We start from the raw sequence: 26326 nt of genomic DNA, 5'->3' as shown, positions 1-26326 counted from the left end.
CCCTCAGCTTTGACTATCTGTCTTATTGTCTCCTTTTCCCACACCTCTTTTAAGTGATCTTCTTGATCCTCCATTTCTACTATTTTATAAATTTCACTGGTTTCCACTTTTATAACTATTTTTTTCTTTATCCCCCCCTATTATAATCATTTTTTCAAATTTTGTATATTCTTGTTTCCCTTTAACAACTTCTTTGTCCATTGCTCCAGTTGTATACAGTGGTACCTCAGGTTAAGTGCTTAATTCATTCCGGAGGTCCGTTCTTAACCTGAAACTGTTCTTAACCTGAAGCACCACTTTAGCTAATGGGACCTCCTGCTGCCACTGTGCTGCCGATTTCTGTTCTTATCCTGAAGCAAAGTTCTTAACCTGAAGCACTATTTCTGGGTTAGCGGAGTGTGTAACCTGAAGCGTATGTAACCTGAAGTGTATGTAACCCGAGGTACCACTGTACAGTTAAACCAAGTTATTTCGCTTCCTGTTAGAGCTTCCCTTATTTGTTCTTGGCTTCTCATTATCTCCACCCAATCCTTTATTTTAAGTATTTTCTTCTTTTTTGCTTCTTTTTCAATTTCCTTTTTTCAATTTCCTGGGAAGTCTTCTATCATCACCACGACCGGAGAATTTGCTGGTCCACCTGTTTATACCATCTTCTTTTATTAACTGTAGGTTTCTTGTTGTTTTGGTTTTTCAGGTTGCATAAGAAGACTCTTTTATGTTGAAATAAAGTTACAATTAAATGTTTTATAGGATTATAATTACCCAAGCTTGGTTTCCTTTCACATCTCCCCCTTCTATTATAAATAACCCAATTCTTTCTTTAAAAAAAACTAGCTTCAGATTATATCCTTTTGTTATGAACTCTGCAGACCAAAGCTACTACTACTAACCCTTAAGATACCTCCTATCTAGAATTTGTTGCAGACCATGTCATAGCCACCCTTGGCTTCAGTGAACACACAATTCAGCATCTACTGACCTCTGCTGGCACGCAAAGGAAAGCATCAGCCCAGGCCAGTGACCATGGAATCATCTCCATTGCAATTTGGACATTCCCATTCATCTAAGGTTTAGGGTCCAGAATCAAATGCCCGCCAGCACTCCCAAGGATAAGCTCCGTCACTTCCCCTGAGGTCTTCTCCAGAAGAAGAAGAGAAGAAGAAGAAGAGTTTGGATTTGATATCCCGCCTTTCACTCCCTTTAAGGAGTCTCAAAGCGGCTCACATTCTCCTTTCCCTTCCTCCCCCACAACAAACACTCTGCGAGGTGAGTGGGGCTGAGAGACTTCAAAGAAGTGTGACTGGCCCAAGGTCACCCAGCAGCTGCATGTGGAGGAGCGGAGACGCGAACCCGGTTCCCCAGATTACGAGACTACCGCTCTTAACCACTACACCACACTGGCTCCACACTCACTTATAAGCTGAGCCACAAGGCAAACAATAGAGCTGCTCCAAAAGGTGCCTTGGCTGAATGACCCAGGAATATTTGGAGGCTAAGCAGGAAATGCAAATGGTGTTTCACTTCCCACCACTGTGATAAGCCAATACTAGCCCCTTGACAATAATTAGCTATTTGCTATCCTAGAAGAGCACCCCAAAAATATACTGCCCAATGCAGGCTGTTTCACTACGCAGGCTGGCATGGGACCACATCAACCTCCTGGCATAGACAAGATGTTAATCACTACCATTAAATGGGCGATAACCTGACTGCTAATGTCTCATTTGTACACAAGTCACCCTGCTGTTTGACTTTGATATATTTGTGGCAAATAACATGGCAAGATTTGTGGTGGCTGCCCCAAAACTGAGAAGAATGTTCATTAAAGATAATATGGTGGACTGTAAAGAGATGGTCGGCAATGAAATAAAGTAACTGACGTTTGTATTTTAAGATATACCGTATTTTTCCGTGTATAACAAGACCCCATCTATAAGAAGACCCCTATTTTTGGGAGTCCTCAATAGTTGTTGAGCTTCTTTTGTAAGTTCGCTGAGCTGTTGAGCAGCTTTTGGAGGATCCCCCACTGTGGCTGACGGAACGGGTGCCATAATACACCACATACCGGCACTCACCAAATACTCTTCCTAAGCCGGGAAGAGTAAGCAGCCGCAGCCTCCTCTCCGACATTTCCCTGCTTCCACTGCAGCACCGGCACCACTTACTTAGCATATTAACCCGTGTATAAGACGACTCTCAATTTATTACGAAAAGTTCAGGAAAAAAGGTTGTCTTACACATGTAAAATTATGGTATATGTATAAATTGGTTAACACTGTCTTTTAAAGGTGTATCTATGCCCTCTCTGTATAGTATGGATAGTATGTATTTTTCTTTTTTAGTTATGGTCGAAATGACCACGATGGTCACAACAACAAAATTGAGTTGAATTAACACAATCATCCAGCTGCCTTCAATTTTCAAAACAGGGAGACCCGGATTTTGGGGTTGTACAAAAACGTGGAGGAAAGAAACGAAGAATGATCAAGCTTCTGACACAATTAAGGCCCCAAAGCACAGCTGATGGCAGAGTATGTCCCCAGGTAAAGCAGCTTTAAATAATAGCATGGCCTAAATCACCTGTGATTAAAATTTGAAAAACTGGGGGCAAGGTATTAATAGCACCACACTTGGACTTTCAGAAGTGCCTGCACAAGCAAGGCTACCCAACCTTGTCAAGTTCCAGCTCCATCAGTCTAGGAAGAGGAGATAATACCTGAAACTGAGGAACTAATGAGAAATCCCAGCCCCGATGACTTGATTGTGACTGGCCCAAGGTCACCCAGTGATCTTCATGGCTGAGTGAGGATATAAACCCTGGCATCCCAGGCCCAACCTGACTTTCTAACCTAACCACTACACCACACTGACTTAATTATGCTCCTCCCCTTTTGCCCCACGTATCCTCTCCCTTGATTCTGTACTGTTCCTTGTCAAACAAACAAACAAGCACCTACAAACAGAGAATAAAAACTTTAAGGATGCACGCAGTTTTCAGTTGCAGACTTTTATTTGGGCACAGAACAGGAATTGCTTCTCCAAGAATCTGCATAATGTGGACAGCTCTGCTCAATCTGCCAGCTCCACAAACATATTTTTTTCGGTTCAGAGAAATCATATAAAAATGCAAATAAAAAATAGGATTTTTCACGTACTAAAAATACAGTGGTGCCCCGCAAGACGAATGCCTCGCAAGACGGAAAACCCGCTAGACGAAAGGGTTTTCTGTTTTGGAGGTGCTTCGCAGGACGAATTTCTCTATGGGCTTGCTTTGCAAGACGAAAATGTCTTGAGATTCCTGGGGGTTTTTTTTCGCTCCCCACCCCCTTTTTCTAAGGCACTAAGCTGCTAATAGCCTTTTAGCAGCTAATCCGCTAATCCCTTAAGCCTTTAATAGCCGCTAAACCGCTAATAGCGCTAATCCGCTAATGGGCTTGCTTCGCAAGACGAAAAAACCGCTAGACGAAGAGACTCACGGAACGGATTCTTTTCGTCTTGCGAGGCACCACTGTACAAAAATAAGCAACTTTCAAGGTAGCTCCAGTTTAACCATGAAGACTCTGCACTGATGAATGACCATTGCAATAAAAACCATCAGCTCCTCTGATTCTTCCCAAGCACTCCTTGAATAGAAAGAGGTATTTAGTGCTGCAAACACCTAGAGCACTGTTCTGGGAAGAAAACTGGCACAGCTATGCAAGTAAGGCAACCAATCATTGAGAGACCTGGATCCAGGGGACACATGCTGGTTCACAGGTGCTGGGCTCCAAGTTGGATTTTGCTTGCTCGGTGACGCTGGCAGAACAATAGTATCCCTCTCACTCCAGGATAATTCCAACAGAGGCCAGGGCATCTATGGCCCACTGTGGGTAGCTGCTGATGTTGCCATACATGGTCTTCATAAAGTCCTGAACAAACTGTGGGAACCTCTGTTCAATGATACTCTCCCGGATTGAATGCATCAGGTTCAGCTGAAAAGAGGGGGAAAGACAGAGATGCCATCTCTTTAGCAGATGCGCTTCAAACACCATGCATGTAAATGTGGGCGCAACTAGTCACATGGAAGGCCCAACCACAATCAACAGGGGAAAACGTACAACGACGATGATGACATTGTAAACTCACGAGACTGAAGAGCTACCCAACAGCCTAATTCATCAGTTTTCCCAGCGTCTTAGAGAATCTTTCCCACCACCTACAAATGGTGCCAGGCTTTACTGCCTAATAGAAGAAAGCCTTGAGGCTACAAAAGGTGCACAAGATGGACCAACCTGGTATGCAATATTATGCACAGTAACATGGTGCATGGCAGCTGTGTCACTCCGGAAGAGAGCATTCAAGAACGCTCGGCTGTACCTGTCAAGAGACAAAATAAGGAACAAGAGAATGCTCTTGTGAGCCAAAGCCTAAGGAAGGTAATCTACACACCAATGCTAGGAAGAATAAGAGAAAATCACCATGTCTTTCCTACCAAAGTAAAAGCTAACAGCTACCCACTTTGCCACAGGACAACAAAAGCTAGGGAGATAGTTTGTGCTAGGGAGATAGTTTTCCTAGGTCCCACAATCCCTTGTTCTATAAAAGCCTTGATGTCTACAAAGGAGATTGTTGAACAGTACTTCTGGATTCAGCAGTTCATCAGAAGTGGGGGCATGTAAATATTGGAGTAGGCCAGAGAGAAATCAAAGAAACACTTAGGTAGAGAACAATAAAAGGCGTGCGGTACTTTAAAGACAGACAAATATGTGTAGCATGAAGTTCATGAGAAAGGGCCTTGATGTGAGAAGCCTCCCGGAGAATGTTAGCTCAGCCTTGTTAAGATCCTTTGAAAGAGGCAATGGAGCAGTTCACACTTCCCCTGACAACCTTCACCTCCCTGAGAACAATCAGAGCCTCCTTGTCTCATGAAAGTGTATCTAGTCCATCAGCTTCATATGAGACTTCTGAAATCATTCTAACATAGCAACTAATAGAAATTAGGCTGCCTCTGCCTTATACGGTATAGACAAATTATGCCCGATTATCTATTCAGTCTCCTTCAGGAATGGTCTACCCAATTTTCTCCAAGCCATTTTATCCTCCCTGTGATGTGGCCTAAGAAACACAATTAACTGAGCGCTGTGGGTTAAAGCCTCAGCACCTAGGACTTGCCGATCGAAAGGTCGGCGGTTCGAATCCCCGTGGCGGGGTGCGCCCCCGTTGCTCGGTCCCAGCGCCTGCCAACCTAGCAGTTCGAAAGCACCTTCGGGTGCAAGTAGATAAATAGGGACCGCTTACCAGCGGGAAGGTAAACGGCGTTCCGTGTGCTGCGCTGGCTCGCCAGATGCAGCTTGTCACAATGGCCATGTGACCCGGAAGTGTCTTCGGACAGCGCTGGCCCCCGGCCTCTTAAGTGAGATGGGCGCACAACCCTAGAGTCTGGCAAGACTGGCCCGAACGGGCAGGGGTACCTTTACCTTTACCTTTAGCTGAGTGAGGATCTGAACTTAAGTTGCCCTGCATCTAATCTGATCCCCCCAACTACTATGATACAGGAAGTGTTCAGGAATGAGCATGGAATAAAACTACTGCTTCTCTTTCTTTCCATAGTTAAGTAGCACTGAAGTAGACGAAGATACCATACTCAAATATTTTCTTCTTTGAAAGCACTAAAAGGTGGTTAAGGTGTGCCCAGAGGTCATTGATCCATGCTATTATCTTGGGTATATGCTATGAAAGGGATCTGACATAAACTTCTTAAAATGTATCGGAGGAGGTATCTTCTTATTCTTTGGCGATCACTCGTAGCCGAGCAAGATTGTCTTCCATAAACAGGGTTTTAACAGTGAGTCCGTGGAGGTCAATTCTGGATCCACACATCCTTCCACAGTGGGGACATAGGTTTCTGGGTGGGAGTTGATCGTGAGGGTTTGCCAAGCATGCCATCCTCTTAGCACATTTCTCCCTTCTGTCCTGAGTTTGAACGTCTTCAAAGCCCATGACACCTTTGGTAAAGGCTGTTCTCTAATTGGAGCACTCACAGGCCAATGTTTCCCAGTTGTTTGTGTTTATACTACATTTTTAAAGATGTGCCTTGATCTGCCTTTAAACCTCTTTTGTTGACCACTAACATTAAGCTTTCCATTGTTAAGTTTGGAATAGAGTAATTGCTTTGGAAGACGATAATCAGGCATTCACACAACATGATCAGTCCAATGAAGTTGATGTTGAAGAATCATTGTTTTGACGCTGGTGAGCTTTGCTTCTTCCAGTAAACTGGCATTAGTTCGCCTGTCTTCCCAAGTGATATAATCTTATATTGGCTGTACTGGTTTACTTACACAACTGGTCATGGGCCAATATAATGTGATTCCCGCACCCATTCCTCCCATCCCTGTCAACCCAATGCCTGAGGATGACTGCTCTGCTCAGAGTTGCACTGACAAAACTCAGCAAGAAAGCTGCAGAACAGATATCTTTTCTACGACTCTGCTTCCCTGACTCCACCTCAGGTCCTCAGCAATAGATGAAAAATGGTCTGCCTTCCAGCTAAGGAATCTGTCTTTGCAAAGGGCAAATCTGTGAGTTTTTTAAAAAAACAACCACCATCCCCAAAGCTCACCAACCTCTGGCATGTGGGGCAATCACAGTTCTCATCAATGGGCCGAAAATCCTTGACATATTGCTTGTTCTTCAGCTGCAGGGAGCCCCAGGGGACCAAGGCTGAACCAAAGCGCTGGAAGTTGAAAGTGAAAAGATGTCAGCAGCCAGGAGATTCAGGGGAACACAAACAGCACTCATCAGTCTTTCCAGGTTTAGTGGGGGTTTCAAAACACTTCACTGCTTTGAATAGTGCTCCCACCCCAGGTTATATGTTCTTCCACCGTGTGGTGAAGTGGCCCTCCTCCTCCCCCACCCCCTCGCCAGTGGGCCCACTACCGGTTTCCCCCACAGCCGACACAGCTACTTACTGCAGTCCTCGTAGGGAAGACACAATCAAACATATCGCAGCCCAGAGCCACACACACCACCAGGTCAGTAGCATAACTTCATGAGAAACGGAAAGAGGCACATCAGGTGATGAAGATGCTGCAAGTGTACCCACCCACTGTCTATGACACAGCCTGGGCCAATCAAGAATGCTCAGCCTTCTAATGGCAGAGATGGGAACATTTTCGTGGTAAGCTTGTGCCCAGAAATTGTCAGGGTGAGCACAACTGCCAAGGGGACTGACTTGAAACGGCCAAGTCATTCTGGTTGAAGGAGGAGAAAGAGGGATGGTTGTAATGGTTTGAGAATATAGTACAGGCAACAACCATTTTACAAAGGGGATCGGTTCCCAGCATGTTGGCAGAGCACGTATAAGCGCCCCCACCCCCGTTCCACCCTTTTAGTGACGTGTTTAGTGATGTTTGTGGATCACTTTCCGGTTTGGAGCCATGAATGCAACTGTGCATCATTCAGACGCATGTTAATTGGTCGTTTCTTCTAGCTGGTCACATTACCAGCAGCAATCCATTTTGACATGTTCCTGCTGGAGTCTAAAGGACAATGATGTCCCAGGCACCAATATGCTTTGCCTGAAGTGTGTCATTTGCTCCTACCCCACTCCCATGAGATAGCGAGGTTTGTTCCTGGGGAGATGATTCGTACTGAGATCTACCATCCTCCAGAAGTGATCTTTGGCCTCACCACCACTCAGGCCCCCAATGGCAAAGCCCGGCACGTCTCGTTTAGTCATTTCTAGCCGATAGGGAGGGGAAGAGAGAAACAGGCAGAGAGAGAAGGGGGAAAGGGAGATAGCTGTAAGAACTGTGAACTTCTACTTCTAGGGAAGCATCAGCCTAAGGAAACTCAAGACAAGAATGCCAACAGACCACCCCCTCCACAGTTGTTGATGTGAATGTATTATTTATTTACTAGCAATCTTGAACCCAGTGCTGCTCAGGAATTTTGTACCGTTTTTAAAAGTTCAATTCACCATCTTGATTCAAAATGGTCTCCAATTATATCGAAACATAGACAAAAACCTGTTCCTTGGTCTCAAGACCATGATGCAAAATCAAGTTACAATGTCTGAGAAGGTACCCAAATGTACAGGGAACAGACGAACAACTTTCCAAAATATATAGTAGATTCTCGGCTTGGGAAATAAGCCACAAATACACTATCTTCTTCCTTTTCCAAATGCATGACGGAAGTATAAAAACAGTTCTTGGAATTGTTGTATTTGTAGAAAATTATCCTAGCCTGAGGCTCCTAGAATGACGTAAGTTATAATAGGAATAAGGAATACTACATAAGAACCCTTCTGCAATGCCCCTGGTGTCTTTTTAGGCTTTTATAAACAAAGCAACTGATCATTCTTAGGAGGAAAGGCCATATTTAATATTTCCTCTTCCATTTCTTATTGTTAACACCACACCAGAACCAAAATAGCCTAAACAAGCATGTGAGCAATTTTGTCATGAATTTACAATCTCTCTGGGTAAAATATTCACCACTGCGAATGAAACTTTACCAAATTAGCCGATCAATTAATGTCTGCAACTCTGGTTTGCAACTTTAGCAATCAGTGACTGAAGCTTTGCAAATTGAATTGGTAGACTAGTGGCCAGAAACTGAAAAACTTCAGGGCTGGGAAACTGAGATCAACAGAAGGGGACTGCCCTCATGAGGCTCCCTGCGGATATGAATTTCAGCAAAACTCTCTTTGGTCGTGCCCCCAAATATGAATAGCTTCAAACTGGGACCAGAAGTTGCTTGTGGACAAAGCCCATACAAAAAAAAAGAATTTACCTTCCAGACACTTAGATCGGAGAGAAGGATCCAGTCCACCCTGGATAATAGCAAATAAATTCTGCTGGCCAGGCTTGGTATGTGCAGCAATACATCTGTCCAGCCAGCGAATGGACCTGCAACAGACAGATCTCCTGGTCATTGACATCTTTCCGCAGGGCCTGCAAGACAGAGCTGTTCCGCCTGGCCTTTGGTTTGGACTCAGTCTGACCCTTATGTTTCCCGACCCTTATGGTTTTGATCTATGGGCTACTATTAAAATGAGGCCGCATTTTAAATTGTGTTTTAAATTGATCCCCCCCCCCCCATTTTGTTTTCATTGTAATTTTACTGGTGTTAGCCGCCCTGAGCCTTGCTCTGGTCGGGGAGGGTGGGGTATAAATAAAAATTTATTATTATTATCATCATTCCACAGTCACACATTATGTTACTCGGGGAGTTGCAAATGTAACTTCCAGCATTAGTCATTCCAGAGGAGGCACCACAGCTCAATGTTTCTTACTACCCCTCAAGCATGTACTCCAAGTTGGCAGCTCAGCAGAGAGGCATTGAGCCATGCTGACTTGAAATCCCACAATCCGGACTTGTAGTCTTATCCTTGGATATGTGCAGTAGTTGATTTTTTGGGGTGAGGGAGGGATACAGGGCTTAACCTAGCACAAATTTGGCATTAACTCAGATGACTTCTACCTGCGCAGAATGAAGTTTGCGTTTAACACAAAGCTTTTACAGCCATATGACATTTGTCTAATTTTACCTGCTCATGCTTAACATACAGAATTGAGATGCTTCACTGGTAGTAAACAAAGATTCCATGCCCAGAAAAGCAAGGCGGGCCAAAAGACTGTGTGAGTAAGGACCAGAGAAGTCAATGGCACAGAGAAGCCGAGTTGGGATCAAAAGGCAGATCAACACAACACACACAAAGCAAACCTGAGCATGGCTTCTTCTACCCGGGGGCCGCTAACTGTGCTGCTGACCACATCATCTAACTGCATCATGATGTCAGAGCCTAAGGAAGAAAAATGCAATGTATGTCAGCAAAAGCAGATGAGATCAGTCCACACCACAGATTTCAAATTTATTTATTTAAAACAAGACATTCTCTCAATTTTTGTCCTAAAGGCTAATTAAAATATTTAACACAGAAGTAGCATAGAGCCAATTGTCCAGCCGGCTGTCCCACTGTACTTTTACTAAAAATAAGCAAGCTCACCTCAGTTAACACTGGCAGAGGCAGGCATCTCTAAGATATTAGTGAAAATTATGTAATACTGTAAACTCAAACACTTCTTAATACTCAAAGAAACTAAGGTCCTTTTTTAAAGGAAACCCAATTGTATACAAATTGGTTATTTAATTCAATGAATTTAAAAATAATTCAGGAATTTAGGATCTTTTTTCATCTACTTCTATTTCAGAAAAGTCTTAAGTAGATGTTAAAATTCTGAAAATCAATGCAAGCGGCTCTACATTTTGCTAACTCAAAGGCCGGCCTGCCTCTCTCTCTCCCACGAGGATTAAAAAAAAATCCCTTTATATGATATGGTGCTGTTCTATAGAACTGGGATGAAGTTAACCATAATAGGTTTTTTTTAGATCCCTGCTCCACTTTCTGACCTCCACCCAGTAGTAAATGCCAGGATGGAGCTAAAGAAGGTGCTCAGAATCATCTCATTATTTACAACTTCTGGATTTCTGATTTCTGGGCTCTTTAGGTGAATTTTAATAGCCCTTTGTGGATTATTCCCCAAAGTTACTCAGCTCACAAAATGCTTTCATCTCATTGGTGCCTCATTTGAGATCTTCAGTGAAGATTCACCATTAACTCAAATAGAAGGGTCACCACCAGAGTAACTGGTTGCCTCCCTCTGAAGTTCTATGTCCATGTGGAATTTCAAAGCAGGGAAACAGCTGTGGCAGGAGAAGAATGTCCATGGTATGAAGCACCAGTCAATTCAGCAGTTGGCATTATGCAAGACAGAATAGTTACCAAGAGCATTTTGTATTTCAATGGATTTCTCTGGAGTCAGCAGAATCTCCTTGCCATCATAAGGAGAACGGAAGCATACTCCCTCCTCTGTCACCTTAGACAGCTCCACCAGAGAGACCATCTGGAACCCACCGCTGTCCTGCAGGAAAACAGTGACACTATGAACAGACCTGAAATAAGCAAAATTATTCTGTTCTGGTGCTCTGCTCCCATAATTGCCAGAAGAGCGAAGCGTTCATTTGACTACAAAGGCCTGAGAAGAACTGGGATGGATTAAAGAAAAAACCCTTTGTGCTTCAGCTATAGCTATTTAGTGTTCTGAACTTCTGTGTTTGAACACATCCTTTCAACACTCCAGCAGCAACAGGTACACTCACTTCTATTCCTGGTGAGGGGAACAGTTCAAAACAATTTGTGCAAAACCACACAGAGAATCTGTGGCAGAAAGTGAGTCACTGCTTTCTCCCAACAAGAAGCTCAGGCAGCAGGATATATTGCTCACCAGAAGAATGAATAAGTGAAGAACATTCCTTTTCTCTCAATCTCTCCAGTTATGGAAAATTTTCATAATGAAAGTGTATCTGCTTTGCTGTGTTCTAAACTAACACTCAACTGAGCAGCTAGAATCTCCCATGTGTTTCAAGTGTTTGTGTAACACATGTGCCCCAGCTGCCACAATGTCTAGATTCCTGCCATCTCTCATAAGCCATGGCTTCTTATTTTTGCCAACAGCCGATGGTTGGTTTTCCAGTGGCAAGTGCTTTAATTAGTCCCTTCAATACTCACCGTGAGCAGGTTTCGTGACCAGTTCATAAAGCCATGGAGCCCATTGGCTTTTTGGATAAGCTCTGGTCCCTAGAGCAGAATAAAAGGTTATAATCAGTGCCTAACATAGCTAGTGCCAAAGACCCCCACCACTGATGCCAGGCACCGAAACTTTCCTCTCATAATCTGGCATATGACCAAGCTAAAAACAGCAACAGCACAAGGTCAGACCCTTAACATTCAGACACTGTGCCTGCAGCAATATTCAGAGCAGGATGCTCCCAACAAAAGGGCACAGGGGAGAACAAACCAAAATACAGAAGAGATGCTGCAATGCATTAGCTATCAGACTACACCATGAATCAGAAAGTGCTTGGTTGGAATCTCACATCTGCTTTTCTTTCTCTCTTCGTAGCTACCCATCTGCAATGTGTAGATATCACCTAACAGGGCTGTCAAAAGAATACAATAAGACCAAGTGTGTGAAGTATTTTTAAAACCTAAAATACCATGTAAATATTAATTATCTTCCTTCTCATTTGTTCTGCGAGACCTTCTTCTCTGTTTTGCTTTTGGCTGAAGTATGAAAAAGGAGTATCTGAAAAGAGAGCTGAGAAAAGGGTATCCTTTGACTTGTTCCAACCCTGGAATCTCACTTGCCTGGCTTCCAAGGAGAGCAGGAACCACCTCAGCAAACATCCTTCAGTTTAGGCCTGTACTCTGTAGTGGATTTCTTAAAAACCGGTACTGTGGCCAAGCTTACTCAAAAGGTTTGTCCTTTGGGGCTCTGATTACTTAATACTAAGAGAAAGACAAGCTCAGAGCTATTCCTGTATTGAATGAAGCGTTGTGTTCGCTGATTAACAGAAAGAAATAAGAAAAAATGAGAGGGCATCTCACAGTTCTGTTGGATTCTATTGACCAGCTTTCTGGGTTCAGATAAAAACCATTTTTGAATTTGGAATACCTTCCTGGACAGAAATGATAACTACTCATAGAAATAAAAGATTTCAATTAAGCTGTGGCTAGACACCAGCACATCTGTCCCCATATAAAAGGCAGCCGTAGAAAACAAAATTCATGTTCTTTTTAATCCGAGTATTCTTCTGTGTGAAACATTTTAATTAAAACATCTAAAAAACAACCCTACCTATGCAGATTTCCAATGCTCATGCATTATTGCAAGGCTGTGGGGAAAGAACAACAACCCTGCAATATAGGTAAAGGTACCCCTACCCGTACGGGCCAGTCGTGTCCGACTCTAGGGTTGTGCGCCCATCTCGCTTAAGAGGCCGGGGGCCAGCGCTGTCCGAAGACACTTCCGGGTCACGTGGCCAGCGTGATGAAGCTGCTCTGGCGAGCCGGCAGCAGCGCAGCACACGGAAACGCCGTTTATCTTCCCGCTATAAAGCCGTACCTATTTATCTACTTGCACTGACGTGCTTTCGAACTGCTAGGTGGGCAGGAGCTGGGACCGAACGACGGGAGCTCACCCCGTCGCGGGGATTCGAACCGCCGACCATACGATCGGCAAGTCCTAGGCGCTGAGGTTTTACCCACAGCGCCACCCGCATCCCTTACCCTGCAATATAGTCCCATGCTTATATCAATTTTGCAAATCAAAGTTGGGCATGTACAAGGCTGGTTTGGATTTTGAAGCCAAAAACTTCCCCAAAAGAAAACACCTCTCAGGCTTTAGGAATAGCCAACCTACTTAAAATTTCCAGGCTCCTCTGTTCAGTTTGGTGGGAATTTGCAGACTTAAAAACATTTGCAGATTTAAAAACATCCACCTTTCCCTCTGGCAGCTGTGAACCTCTGGGACAAGTAACTTTTTAAATATTCATCTCGGTCCAGAAAGAAACACAACCAAAATCCTCCTCCTCCTCATTTGACCCTCAACTTTTGTTACATATCAACTTACACCATTCGAATCATTTCTTTAACAGCACAGAATAGCTACTAATAAAATGAATTTCAATAGTGACAAATGTAAGGTTCTATACTTAGGCAACGAGAACCAGCTGCTGCACAAATATAAGATGGGGGACACGTGGCTTGCCAGTACTGAAAGGACCTAGGGGTCTTAGCAGAACACAAGCTTAACATGAGTCAACAGTGTAACGCCGCAGGGGAAAAAAGCTAATGCTATTGTAAGGCTTCATCAACAGAAGTATAGTGTCACGATCAAGGGAAGTAATAGTACCTTAAAAGCCTCAGCGCCTAGGGCTTGCAGATTGAAAGGTCAGCGATTCGAATCCCCGCGGCGGGGTGCGCTCCCGTTGTTCGGTCCCAGCGCCTGCCAACCTAGCAGTTCGAAAGCACCCCCGGGTGAAAGTAGATAAATAGGGACCGCTTACTAGCGGGAAGGTAAACAGCGTTTCCGTGTGCTGTGCTGGTGCTGGCTTGCCAGAGCAGCGATGTCATGCTGGCCACGTGACCCTACGTGACCCCATGTGTCTCCGGACAGCGCTGGCTCCCGGCCTCTTGAGTGAGATGGGCGCATAACCCTAGAGTCTGTCAAGACTGGCCCGTACGGGCAGGGGTACCTTTACCTTTTTATTCTGCCTTCGCCAGACTACATCTGGAGTACTGAGTCCAGTTCTGGGTGCCACAGTTTAAGAAGGATATTGACAAGCTGGAATGTATGCAAAGGAGGGCAACCAAGATGATAAATAGGGTGTGGAAACCAAGCCTTATGGGGATCGGTTGAAGGAGCTCGGTATGTTTAGCGGAGACCGAGTGGAATTATGAAAATCACCTTCAACCGCCTAAAGGGCTGTCCTATGGAAGATAGAGCAAGCTTGTTTTCTTCTGCTCTGGAGGCTAGAACCCAAACCAATGGTTTCAAATTATAAGAAAAGAGATTCGAACTGAACATCAGAGAGAACTTTCTGACAGACAGTGAAACGGACTCCCGCAGGGGGTAGTGGACTCTCATTCTTTGGAGGTTTTCAAGCAGAGACTGGATTGGTACCTGTCTTGTATGATTAAGCTCAGATTCCTGCGTTGAGGGGGTTGAAATAGAGAACCCTTGGGGTCTCTTCCAACTCTACAATTCCATGATTCTCTGTTATCAGCAACTGTTACGGCGTTGTGGTTGTCTTTCTGTTGATGCACTTACAAAATATTTGTTTTGAAACTCTAATTCTAATAAACGGCTCAGGACCACAATAGCTGAAGGACCGCCTCTTTCCATATGAACCTACCCAGAACCTGAGATCATCTTCTGAGGCCCTCCTTCGTGTGCCACCTCAAGAGGTCTGGAGGGTGGCAACACGAGAATGGGCCTTCTCTGCAGTGGCTCCCCGTCTGTGGAAAGCTCTCCCCAGGGAAGTTCGCATGGCCCTTTCATTATACACCTTTAGGTGCCAGGCAAAAGCGTTCCTTTTTAACCAGGCCTTTGGTTAACCTGATGGACAACCTATACCCTTTTAAAATGTGGCTCTTTTGGAGGGGGGTGTTATTGGGTTACTGTTTTTATTTTTATTTTATATACTGTATTGTGATATTTTCTGTGAGCCACCCTGAGATCTCTGGGTACAGTGGTACCTCGGGTTAAGTACTTAATTCGTTCTGGAGATCTGTACTTAACCTGAAACTGTTCTTAACCTGAAGCACCACTTTAGCTAATGGGGCCTCCTGCTGCTGCCGCGCCACCGGAGCACAATTTCTGTTCTCATCCTGAAGCAAAGTTCTTAACCTGAGGTACTATTTCTGGGTTAGCGGAGTCTGTAACCTGAAACGTCTGAAACCTGAAGCGTCTGTAACCCGAGGTACCACTGTATAGGGAGGTATATAAATTCAATAAATAATAAATAATAAAAATAATAAAAAGTATCTATTTTTTAAATTAAAAAACCCCAAATATTGCAATCACTGTAATTGAACTGAATGTTGGGTTTCTTCCCCCCTGAAAATAGGATGGGGGGGGGGGAGAGAGAATTCCACTGAGAGTAGGAAACGTCCCCACCGTCTCTAGTAGAAATAAATGGCAAGTCAAGGTTTTGGGAGGGGGATGTTGAGGGGGGGGGGGTCGTCTTACTCACGGGGCGCATGCCCAGATGGTAGGTGTTCCCCAAGCACAGGCGGCACCCGAGCGCGTCCAGCTGCGTAGCGGTGAGGCCCTTCATGGTTCCCTGAGTACCGACTGGCATGAAGACCGGGCAATTGACGGAGCCGTGCGGCAGCCGCAGCTCGCACGCGCGGGCCTTGCTTCGCCCGCATTCCGCCACCACGCGCAGAGACAAGGCCGTCGCCGCCGCCATGGCAACCGAGCCGCCCTCTTCCCGCGCCAACGCGGCCTGTTATGTGACGCGGCGTTTTGAGGGGCGGGGCTAAAGGATGGGTTTGTAACCCTTCTACGTACCCCGACGTCTAGGGATACAAAGGCTCTAGTTTCTGAGGGGCCCGACGCTGTTCATTGGACTCTTCGCAGCGCCCGCCCCTTGACGCCGGAACGTTATTGGCCGCGCCTGCATTAATGCCCCTAGAGATACGAAAACTCAGAGGTTAGAGGTGGATAACTGCGGAGGCGAGTCTGTAGGAACCAGTGGCAGCAAAAAACAACAACGAACAGGCCCGATTGATATCTTTAGATTGGCAAAGATTTTTGGTATATAAATAAGAGGAACAAAAATAAGATTCGCTAATAACATAGAATGTACAGTATATGTGTGTGTGTCTTATTATAGTTATAATAATAAACGCTTAAAACATACAGTATAATATATTTGTAATCTATTAAATTATATTATTAGTTAATTGATTTTATTAATTATATTATATGTTAAGTAATATATGCATAATCAATAATAATACTAATAATAATTTCATTATTTATTCCCCACCCATTTGACTGGGTTTCTACTACCATACAAAGAATTACAATGAAAACACAACAGCACCAGCCCTTTCAAATATGACAAAAGAGGATGAAAATTTGTAAGCCGATTTGTGATTCATTTGCATGAAAAGCGGTACAGAAATAGAATCAATCAATCAATTTGCATAAAATTTGCTTATTTACGCATATTGATACATTACTGTAATTTACATGGAAATACTCTACATCTCACTAATGCGGAGGGAGATGTGAACAGTTGGCTTATATTTTGAACTGCAAGAAAGAGGACAGATTTGCCAACTTCTACTTTTAACTATGGATCGCTATGACAACTCTCATTTTATATACGCATGAAAAAGAGGATATGTCCTGGAAAAAGAGGACATATGGGAAACTTAAATTCCTGCTCAGTCTGCCATCTAGCTGCCGGTGATGGGCAGTTTCAAGGCCTCCGCTCTCCTTGCATAAGCTTCTTTACCTTTAAACCAGACTTAAACTGAACAGCTCTTCAAAGAGAGAACTGGAAAATAGAGCACACAAGCCATCCAACTAAGAGTGTGCCCCCCATAATAATAATAATAATAATAATAATAATTTTCTATTATTATCATTTTCTGTATGAACAGTTTTTCATCTAGGCAAGCAAGAGGCATTCAGAGTTACATTTCAGACAGGAGGGAAATCACTTGAGAAGAGTGTAAAGCAGGACTGGTGAGAGGTGTGCCTGGGAAGAGTCCCAAGGGCCAAGTAGAGGCATGAAGGGCCACATTCCCCACTCACCAGCCCTGAGGTCACCACCCCTGATTTATAAGAATCCAACCATCTGAGTGACCTTGTGAAAGTGACATGTAGAATAGGGCCCCCCAAACTTTTCTGAACAGTGGGAACATCTAAAATCTTGAGAAAGTATTGTAGGCAGCACCACAACATTGCTGCTATGCAGGCAACAGTAGTCACAAAATGGCTGCTGTGGGGCTGTGACCAATTACAGTGGTGCCTCGCAAGACGAAATTAATTCGTTCCGCGAGTTTTTTCGTCTTGTGAATTTTTCGTCTTGCGAAGCACGGTTTCCCATAGGAAATGCATTGACGGTTTCCCATAGGAATGCATTGACGGTTTTAAGAAAAAGGCGCAAGACATTATCGTCTTGCGAAGCAAGCCCATAGGGAAATTCATCTTGCGAAGCAACTCAAAAAACAAAAAACTCTTTCATCTTGCGAGGTACCACTGTACAAAATTTACTACTGTGACAGAGCCTTTATTCCACACAAGGGAGACAGGTGAGGCTAAAAGACAAGTTATTTCCCCATGAAACTGAATATCAGGCAGAGGCTGGCTAAGCCCAAATAACAAAACATCCATTTCACGGAAAGTGAACTGCTCTGCTATCCATTTCATTGCTGCTTTAACATAAGAACACCGATTTCACCCAATGTTTTGGAGAGGGTAAATTTTTAGCAAAGTGCACAAAAGTACGTCAAATGTTATGCAGATGTTGTGGTAATACAGTACAGTATTGGTTTTCAAAAACTTGGAATGGTGTCAGGGGGTGGGGTTATTGGTTTGTTGTGTTGTTTTATGATGTATTTTGTCTTCTCATTTTGCTGTTGTTAATGGTGGTGGTGGTGGTGAACGGCCCTGTGGTCTTTGAACATTAACAGAGATCTTTAAGAATCAAACACTCCCCCCCCCCTTCTCTGTGACTATTATGTGTTTTTTGCTTGTTTGTTTTTCAGTATTACTACTTCTGTGTCATGTGTTTCTCTTCTCTCTCTCCCACCCACCTTGGCCGAGTGGGAAATACATATGGTAGCTGTTCCATCTGCATAGCAGCTATGTATCTCCACTCCCATTATAATTGGCATATAGGGCTGCTTGGTAAGTGTACGTAATGGAAAATAAGAAGGGAATAATGACTCAGCTGTATCCAACAACATAACTGTGCAAGTGTGCCAACTTCCACTAGTGCAGGGGAATTTATCCCACCCGTGCATCACGCCCCAAATCAGCTCTGGGGTCATCCCCACTTTGTGGCAGATTTGGTGGGTGTGGGCGGTGCCCAGTGACTGGGGAGTTTCTATTATGCAGGCAGAAATTGTCCTCCTTGCACAATGTCTTGGTTGCATTCAGGCCACTTAGCACCCTGCCCAAGAGTCAACACAGAACAATATAAAATAAAGCTTGGAAACCTCTTGATTTGCCAGAAATGTATGCTCAGCTTGAAGGCTTTTTGTGCTGCCATGTATTGGATGTCAAACTTTTAGAAACAAAGAAACAATCAAAGAAACAAAAACACATGCCTTGTGATACTTGCAAAAGATTGTCACAGAAACTGGGAATGGAGTTGTCTGAGTTTAAAGAGAAATATTCTTCTTGTGGTTGATTATGATAAATGATATGCGATAATGATAATATGCGAATGCTTTTGCCTCAGGTTGTCACAAGTAAATCAGTAACTGAACACAGTAGAACTATATTTATATGGGGTTTTTACAAGAGAGCAAGTAACCGCACCCTTTCATCTGCTCATTAAATTTCAGAATGCTTGCAAAGAAATGGACTTTGCTCGCACTGTATCAGGTCCATTCTTTTCCCAGTTCATAATATGTTATACTGTAAAGAGGAATCTGAACAAATCTGCTTGAGATGTTGCAGCCATTACTAGAATGCATATGTTCCACATGTTCCACATACCACACCAGCCCCATTTTTTGTACCTGTTTGTTCTGTGTTTTTTCATGAATGTTTTTTTTTAAGGTGATGATGATACACATTTTGTTATTGAGCTATGTACTACTGCTTGTACTACGTACTTTGTAGCTTCACTGTAGTATCACTGTCATAAAATGTCTCAATTTTTGCAAGTTTGCTATCTTTTACTGTAACCTTTCACAGGTAGAAGTGGCTTCTTGGATCCATCAGTCTCATTCCTGATTCTCCATTTTGTGGCCATCAGCATGACTCGTTGCAAAATGCATAAATGCAGAAGCAAAGATGAATAGTTGTGCTGCCATGCAATTGTTAGGTACCACAGAGTACATACTTTTAATATTTTTATCCCACTACCCTCCACCCCATGCTGTGGTGCAGCTGTGGAGTGCATTATTTTGAAAATATTCAATTGTAACGTCTCATGAAGGCACTGTAGGATATTGGTGGGTGGCCAGGGTGGTGATAACTCACAACTTTTAATGGGGAAATGTTTAAGAAGCAGACCATATATCTCAATACCATTGTTACAACCACAGCTATTAAAAAGTGTACATACACCTTGCTCCTCTCCTCTATATTGTGCAGCAAAAAGACCTGTTATCCTGGGGATAGAAGCCGCCCCAATATAATTGCATATGTCCCTGGACCCCTAATTGGGAACCACTGGTGTAGAGAAACGACAGAGATCTGTAGAACGGTAAAATATATATGAAAAAAAAAACCCTTAGAATGCTGATATGCCTACAGCAGGTGCAGACAGAATAAATTAAACTCCTGTAGTGAGAATTCAGAGGTTGTGGATAATTGGATTCTTGTGACTATATGAAGGCAGAGTGATAATAGGTAATAGGTAATAGGTAATAGTGATATTAGGTAATGTTACTTTTTTTAAAGAACAAGTATTTGTATCGGGGAGAAATGTAAAATAACAGCAAAAAATCGAAACTGTTTAGTAGCAATTTTGAGATAACTTGTAGTAAGAATTGTACAGTTTTAAACTGACTTTTAATATGTTACAAAATTTGCAGTACTAAAATAAAACAAATTATGTCAGGGGCAAGTTGCATAGGAACACATAAGGGTTAAAGTGCAACTGGATGGGAATGCTTTCCTGGTCCTGAACCTGTGACAGCTCATGAGGACTGAAAGCACTGCACTTTTTGGAACTCTTGATCTTATTCCCCATCCCTGCTGCCATCAAGTATTGATCACAGTACTCACTTCCTGGTGCCTATAGCACTTGAGTGTGACAGTACAATCCTATGCACACTAACATGGGAGTAAGGCCTACTCCCTGGTGCCACACTGTTTTTATTGTAATTATCTGCATGTTTTTAAATAGGTGTTAGGGTATATATCAGCCATGTACAACCAGTTGATCATGATCTACTGGTCGATCTCGGGGTGTCCCTGGTCGATCCCTGTCGACCGCGTGATCCTGGTTGATCTCCACCCCCCAAAAAGCCCAACAACTTTGGGTAGATCACTGCCAGTTTTTTTTTATAGTGGGAGTAGATTGCAGACCCTTGGGAGTTGGACACGCCTGGTATACATAGAAGCAAAAATTGTAGAGTTGGAAGGAACCCGGGGGGTCCATCTAGTCCAACCCCCTGCAATGCAGGAATCCTTTGCCCAACATGGGGCAAATAAATATGTAGCAATAGCAATACATTGGAATTTACTACTAAGTAAATAAGAATAGAATTGTACTGAATCTGATTATTCTCTTGTAAGGTTCTACAATGTTGCAGCCTATAATGCTCATAGCTGAGTGGAAACTTTCTGAATCACAGGATATTTTGAATTGACAAGAATACTTTTTTAAAAAAGAAAAGATCTGGAAAATTCTGGTTTTGTTTTTTTAAAAAAAGTATTGTAAATGAAAATGCGCAAATTCCTCCCAAGATCCCCTCCTCAGCTGCAGCCACCAGAAAGGTAGAAGAATGTCTGCCAGGTAAAATCATTTCCCCCTGTAAGGTGTGAAAAAGATTTGGGGATCTGCGATTTCTGTAGAGGTAAGAGAAAGCTGAGGTAACTTTCGATCTGTTTTAATATTTTAATTTTTCTATGTTTTTAAGTGTGGCTGTAAAACATTTCCCCCCTGGCTTTATTGTTTTATCCGCTTTTGAGGTTTTCTTCACTCAAGCTGTATATACATTTTACGAAATGAATGAATACGAGCAGGGACCAAGAACTGTTTAGCGGCGAAAGAAGGACCGAGGCAGAAAAATACACATTTCACCTCATTGTTCATGCCCCTTAAAAAGGAAGAAGAAAAGTTCTCTTTACTGGAGCGATTGGCTTATTCACAGTGTGTGACGCAAACACTGGCCAATAAAAAGCGAATGTAGTGAGGCGGGTGGCCCGGTTCTTTTGACAGCTTATTCGTTTCTTTTCGTGATGGACAGGAAACATGACCATTAAAAAGAAAAAGAAAAAAAAAGCAACTAATAAGCTGCGGGGCGGGGACCGAGCTCCTCAGGTCTCCATTGGTTGTGAGGAGAGCAGAGGCGGGCGCCGAATGACAGGGAAGGCTACCAGTTAGAACGCCGACCGGAAATGGGCGGAGCGGGCCAACGCTGCCCCTACCACTGCCCGCGGGCGGACGGTTTTGCTTTTCTTATTGGTCCTGACCGATGAGTGACAACCCCTCCGAGCAATAGCCGGCAGCGGCCGGCAGAAATAGGGCGGGGCGGGGCGTCGCCTCGCCGAGGCCGGATGAGGAGAATCCGAGGGGGGAAGTTTTGGTGGTTGTTGCCTGGGGTTGTGAGAGGAAGCGGGGAGGTGCGCGCGCCGGGGGGAGGAGGAGGGGAGCTGTCCCCCTCCCACCTTAGGCCGTTGCTATGGGCAACCGAGGAATGGAGGAGCTCATCCCGCTGGTGAACAAGCTGCAGGACGCCTTCAGCTCTATCGGGCAGAGCTGCCACCTCGACCTGCCGCAGATCGCCGTGGTGGGCGGCCAGAGCGCGGGCAAGAGCTCCGTCCTCGAGAACTTCGTCGGCCGGTCAGTCAGTCAGTCAGTGAATCGTGCGTGTGGGGGGAGGGGGGCTTTGCGGGGAGGAAGCTAGGGAAACGCAAACTGCGCAAGGGAGGCTCCCTCAGGCAGACCGGCGGCGCGCGGCGCAGTTTGCGGAAATGAGTTCCGAGAATGCCGGGCTCGCGCTCTCCTCAGCTCGCTGCTGCCGTAGAGGCGGCCTCGGCCCGGGAACAGCCGCCGCCGCTCGCCCGCCAAAAACCAGCCCCTCTCCGCTGATGAGGTCGAAGGGGGAAAGGGCCTCTTCCCCGCTCCGAGACCCCTCTCTGCCCCATGGAGCCGAAAGGGGTCGCGCGCGGGGCTGGCCCTCGGGAAAATGGCATTGCGACTGGCGCCATGGCCGGCGTGTGGGCCACCTGCCTTCTCGCCTCCCAACTCTCTGCTGGGCGAGTGTGGGGAGGGGTCGGACCCGCGAGGCCTCGCGCCGCCCTCCGCCCCACACACCTTTCCGGGTTGTCCCGGGTAAACTCAGTCGCCTGTGCTCCGGTGACCTCTATGGGGGAGATTGCCTGCTTTTGATGGGGTTACACTCCCTCTGAAGGAGCAGGTACACAGCTCGGGGGTAATTGTGGGTCCTTTGCTGTTGCTTGAGACTCAGGTGGTCTCAGTGGCTTCCATTAGCTTCGGCTGGAGGCCCAGCAGTGCCCCTGGATCTGGACAGGGATAGCCAAACTTCTATCGTCTATTCTGTGGTAACCTCCAGGTTAGATTACTGCAATGTGTCCCACGTAGGGCTGCCAATGAAGACTGTCTGGAAACTTTAGCTGGTGCATAATTCGGCGGCCAGGTTGCTCATCGGGGCACGACTGTTTGAGCGTATTACATGGATCCTGGCCCAACTGCACCGGCTGCCAATTAGTTTCCCAATTCAAAGTGCTGGTTTTGACCTATGAAGCCTGAAACGATTCAGGAATGCAATACCTCAAGGACCACCTCTCCCCACATGAACCTACCTGTACCCTGCAATCATGAGGCCGTTCTTTGTGTGCCTTCCAACATGAGAATGGGTCTTTTTTGCAGTGGTTCCCCATTTATGGAATGATCTCTCCAAGGAAGCTTGCTTGGCACCATTGTTACATATTTTAGGTGCCGGGCAAAAACTTTCTTCTTCTACCAAGCCTCTTGCTATTTAAACAATCTATGGCCTTTTAAACTATGGGTGGGAGGTATAGCTTTTGTTACTATGTTGTATATATATAAAATACACGCACACACACACACACACACTGCCCTGTGATCTTTGGATGAAGGTGGTATATAAATTTAATAAAATAAACTAAACTGCAGGGTGGTACTTGAAATGGGTGGAACAATCTTGGTGATTCTGCTCTTGTTGCCGTTATTATTATTGTTTACCTGCCCTTCATAGGGTCGGAGGGCTGGTTACCTAAATACAAGATAATAAAATAAGTTTTAAAAATAATAGCAACAAATTTACAACTTGGCATCTTTCCTAGGAGATCTTTGCCTGGTTTGTAACATCCATCAGCCCCTCTTGCATGAAAACCCATCAGATTCCAGGTTTCTTTGGGGTATTGCTAAATGTAAAAAATTTCAAGCTGCTAGACAGCTTATGACTTGCAAGGGTGGGGGAGGTTACACCTGTCTTTCTGCTTTCTGTGTAATGGTCTCACAGATAAGGATGTAACACAATATTATGTCAGCCTTCTACCTGTGCGCTTTTGTGCCATAAAGAACTGTTAGTAATAAATCTTGCAGACCACACTTTTGCTTTCTGCTGCTGTTTAGTTTTACACATAGCTAACAAGATTCCCTCTTTTGCTCTTGCATAATACATTTGGAATTCAGAACATGAATGCTGTTCCTTATTTTTGTGTGCAAGATACATAAAAATGATCCACAGTTTCAGAAATAAATGCACAATATCTTATTAACTACTAGCTAAGCCATTACATAGTAGGCCAGCTATGGACTGAGATGTAATGGATATATTTTAGCAAAGCCATATACTCTGTACCTTAGGTTGCACAGAGCCGTACCACTTGGGTTAAATGTTCTGTCCTGAGCTCTGTCTCACAGCTGTCTTGATAGGATAGTTATTTGAAGAACAGAATTACTTTGCTCAATATACCACTTTTTCTTAAAGGCTCAGAGTAATCTGTAACATAAAACATAAAATGAAAGATGGAAAATAAAACATGTCATCAAAAACAATTATTTGACAGCTGATTCCTCCTTCCATGTCCCTGAGCATTGATTAATCCACTGCCGATTGCACACCCTATGGATGTGGCATGGCATGGTGCTGTCAAATAGACTACTGTGCCAGACAGTCTGTTACACAAAATGATCTAAACAAAATCACTTCTAAGCAATAGACTTGTTAGTCTGTTGCAGCAAGCAACACCATTTTCAATGTACCACAAAACACAAACAGGTCTATTGTGATGTAATATTCTACTCTAGACATTTTTACCTATCCTTGAAACATGTTTCCATGGTACATGAGGATTAGCAGTGACAATGACAGTCTGCTTTTAGTCGAAACAAAATAAAAAAAATTCCTTCCAGTAGCACCTTATAGACCAACTTAGTTGGTCTCGAAGGTGCTACTGGAAGGAATTTTTTTATTTTGTTCGACTATGGCAGACCAACCCAGCTACCTACCTGTAACTAGTCTTTTAACCCCTGATAAGCAGCAGAGCAGCCTATGCTAAGAAAGAGTTTTTTACGCTTGTCTTTGCTACCCCGCCCAACATATAATGCATGTTTTGCTTGCATTAAATATTAGTGACTGATAGCTCTATGTACAAAATCATAATGTATATTTTTGCTCAGTAGCATTTCTGTAACAAATAAGATGAGATATACCTTCTCATATGATGATACCAAAAGTAATGACTGTGATTTGTTTTGTCCTGCAACTAATTTTAATGTGCAGTATCTACCTGAGGACCCAGAGATAACCCGTCTCACACCTTGGAGGATTCTACCTTATGCTAAAAAAATTTCTGCCTTGGGGTTTCTTACCTGCTTTTCATTTGCTTTGTCTTCACAATTTGCCATTTAGGAATTGCTTTAAAGTGTGATTAGGGAGCTGTATCTCAGGGATTGTTTCCCCCTCACTCCCATTCGTATGTAGAGAAAAAAAAGTCCAGTAGCACCTTAGAGACCAACTAAGTATGTTCTGGGTATAAGCTTTCCGTGTGCATGCACACTTCTTCAGATACCTGCAAGCACACTTCTTAGTTGGTCTTTAAGGTGCTACTGGACTTTATTTATTTATTTATTTATTTCAGCTGCATCACACCAACATGGCTACCTACCTGAATATGTAGAAAATGTTACTGAAATGTGATTGTGACAGAAAGGGAGCACACATTGGTCTGAATGTGCTTGATGAACACTGATTTGAACAGCCTTAAATGATGGTGGGGAGCTTCCGCCCAGGTCCTTCTCTAGCCAGATTGAACTCTCCCTCCTAGGCCATCTCTCTCCCCAATCCATGTCTCCAGTCTGCTCACTAGTGCTGTTATGCATTTTCCTTGAGTGTTTTGCTGTCTAGAATGTGTCCTCGAAGTATGATAATTACCATATTTTTCGTCCCATAGGACACTCTGTTCCATAGGACGCACCTAGTTTTTTGGGGGGAAATAAAGGAATTTCCCCCCCAAAACCAGGTCGAGGAAACCAAACCAGGTCGGGGAACAGCGGTATGGCAGCGCTCCGCCTCCCCGCTGTCCCCCGAGCTTGTGGGGCTGGCTGATGTGTGCCTGAAGCGCGGGGTGCTCTGCTTCAGCGCGCCCCGCGCTCCGTGCAGCAGGCTGCTATCCGCAGCCTAGGGAGCCCTGCGGGAACTCCCGCAGGGCTCCCCAGGCTGCAGATGTCTGCCCGACATGCGGGGCACTCTGCTTCAGGGCGCCCTGCGCGCCGGGCGGCAGGCTGCTATCCGCAGCCTAGGGAGCCCTGCGGTAACTCCCGCGGGCTCCCCAGGCTTGCGGATAGCTTCCTGAAGCCTGGAGAGCGAGAAGGGTCGGTGCGCACCGACCCCTCTCGCTCTCCAAGCTTCAGCGAAAGCCTGTATTCATCCCATAGGACGCACACAGATTTCCCCTTCATTTTTGGAGGGGGAAAAGTGCGTCCTATAGGGCGAAAAATACGGTACCCTTGTTTGCCTTGATGTAGGTGCATGTGTAGAAACCTGGCTTTAGTATGGACGGAGTGTAGCATACTGTAA

General features: G+C 44.5%; 2 protein-coding genes and 2 long non-coding RNA genes across 14 annotated transcripts in view; 3 read left to right on the top strand and 1 right to left on the bottom strand.

Moving 5' to 3' along the window:
- Nucleotides 1–2219: 2219 nt before the first annotated feature.
- LOC310667297 lies at nucleotides 2220–3165 on the top strand. The gene is made up of 2 exons (XR_014506256.1): nucleotides 2220–2543; nucleotides 2643–3165. It is a non-coding gene; the product is annotated as an uncharacterized lncRNA (long non-coding RNA).
- A 530-nt stretch (nucleotides 3166–3695) lies between these two features.
- On the bottom strand, nucleotides 3696–15854 carry QTRT1 (queuine tRNA-ribosyltransferase catalytic subunit 1). Its single transcript, XM_083420414.1, has 10 exons — nucleotides 15586–15854; nucleotides 11558–11626; nucleotides 10772–10910; nucleotides 9712–9790; nucleotides 8779–8894; nucleotides 7584–7722; nucleotides 6951–7026; nucleotides 6606–6715; nucleotides 4272–4356; nucleotides 3696–3971 (listed from the first exon to the last, which is right to left on the bottom strand). The coding sequence occupies exons 1-10, from the start codon at nucleotides 15802–15804 to the stop codon at nucleotides 3819–3821; spliced, it is 1185 nt and encodes a 394-aa protein (XP_083276540.1). The 5' UTR covers nucleotides 15805–15854; the 3' UTR covers nucleotides 3696–3818.
- On the top strand, nucleotides 11633–13211 carry LOC310668071. The gene is made up of 2 exons (XR_014506601.1): nucleotides 11633–12756; nucleotides 13130–13211. It is a non-coding gene; the product is annotated as an uncharacterized lncRNA (long non-coding RNA).
- Nucleotides 15855–21783: 5929 nt separating the features above from the next.
- The window catches only part of DNM2 (dynamin 2), a 60938-nt gene continuing 56395 nt past the window's right edge, over nucleotides 21784–26326 (top strand). For 10 of the 11 annotated variants that reach the window (XM_083419755.1, XM_083419751.1, XM_083419754.1 and 7 more), the window contains exon 1: nucleotides 21785–22098. In XM_083419755.1, coding sequence (XP_083275881.1) covers nucleotides 21938–22098 — 161 coding nt within the window. In that variant the 5' untranslated portion in view covers nucleotides 21785–21937. Of the gene's footprint in view, nucleotides 22099–26326 lie in introns of all 11 variants that reach the window. The other variant, XM_083419756.1, reaches the window with a different exon arrangement.

This window comes from Podarcis tiliguerta, assembly GCF_965153285.1.
Source record: "Podarcis tiliguerta genome assembly, chromosome: 17".
Classification (NCBI taxonomy): Eukaryota; Metazoa; Chordata; class Lepidosauria; order Squamata; family Lacertidae; genus Podarcis; species Podarcis tiliguerta.
Note: the sequence above shows the minus strand (reverse complement) of the source record. Positions and strands in the feature narration are given on the sequence as shown.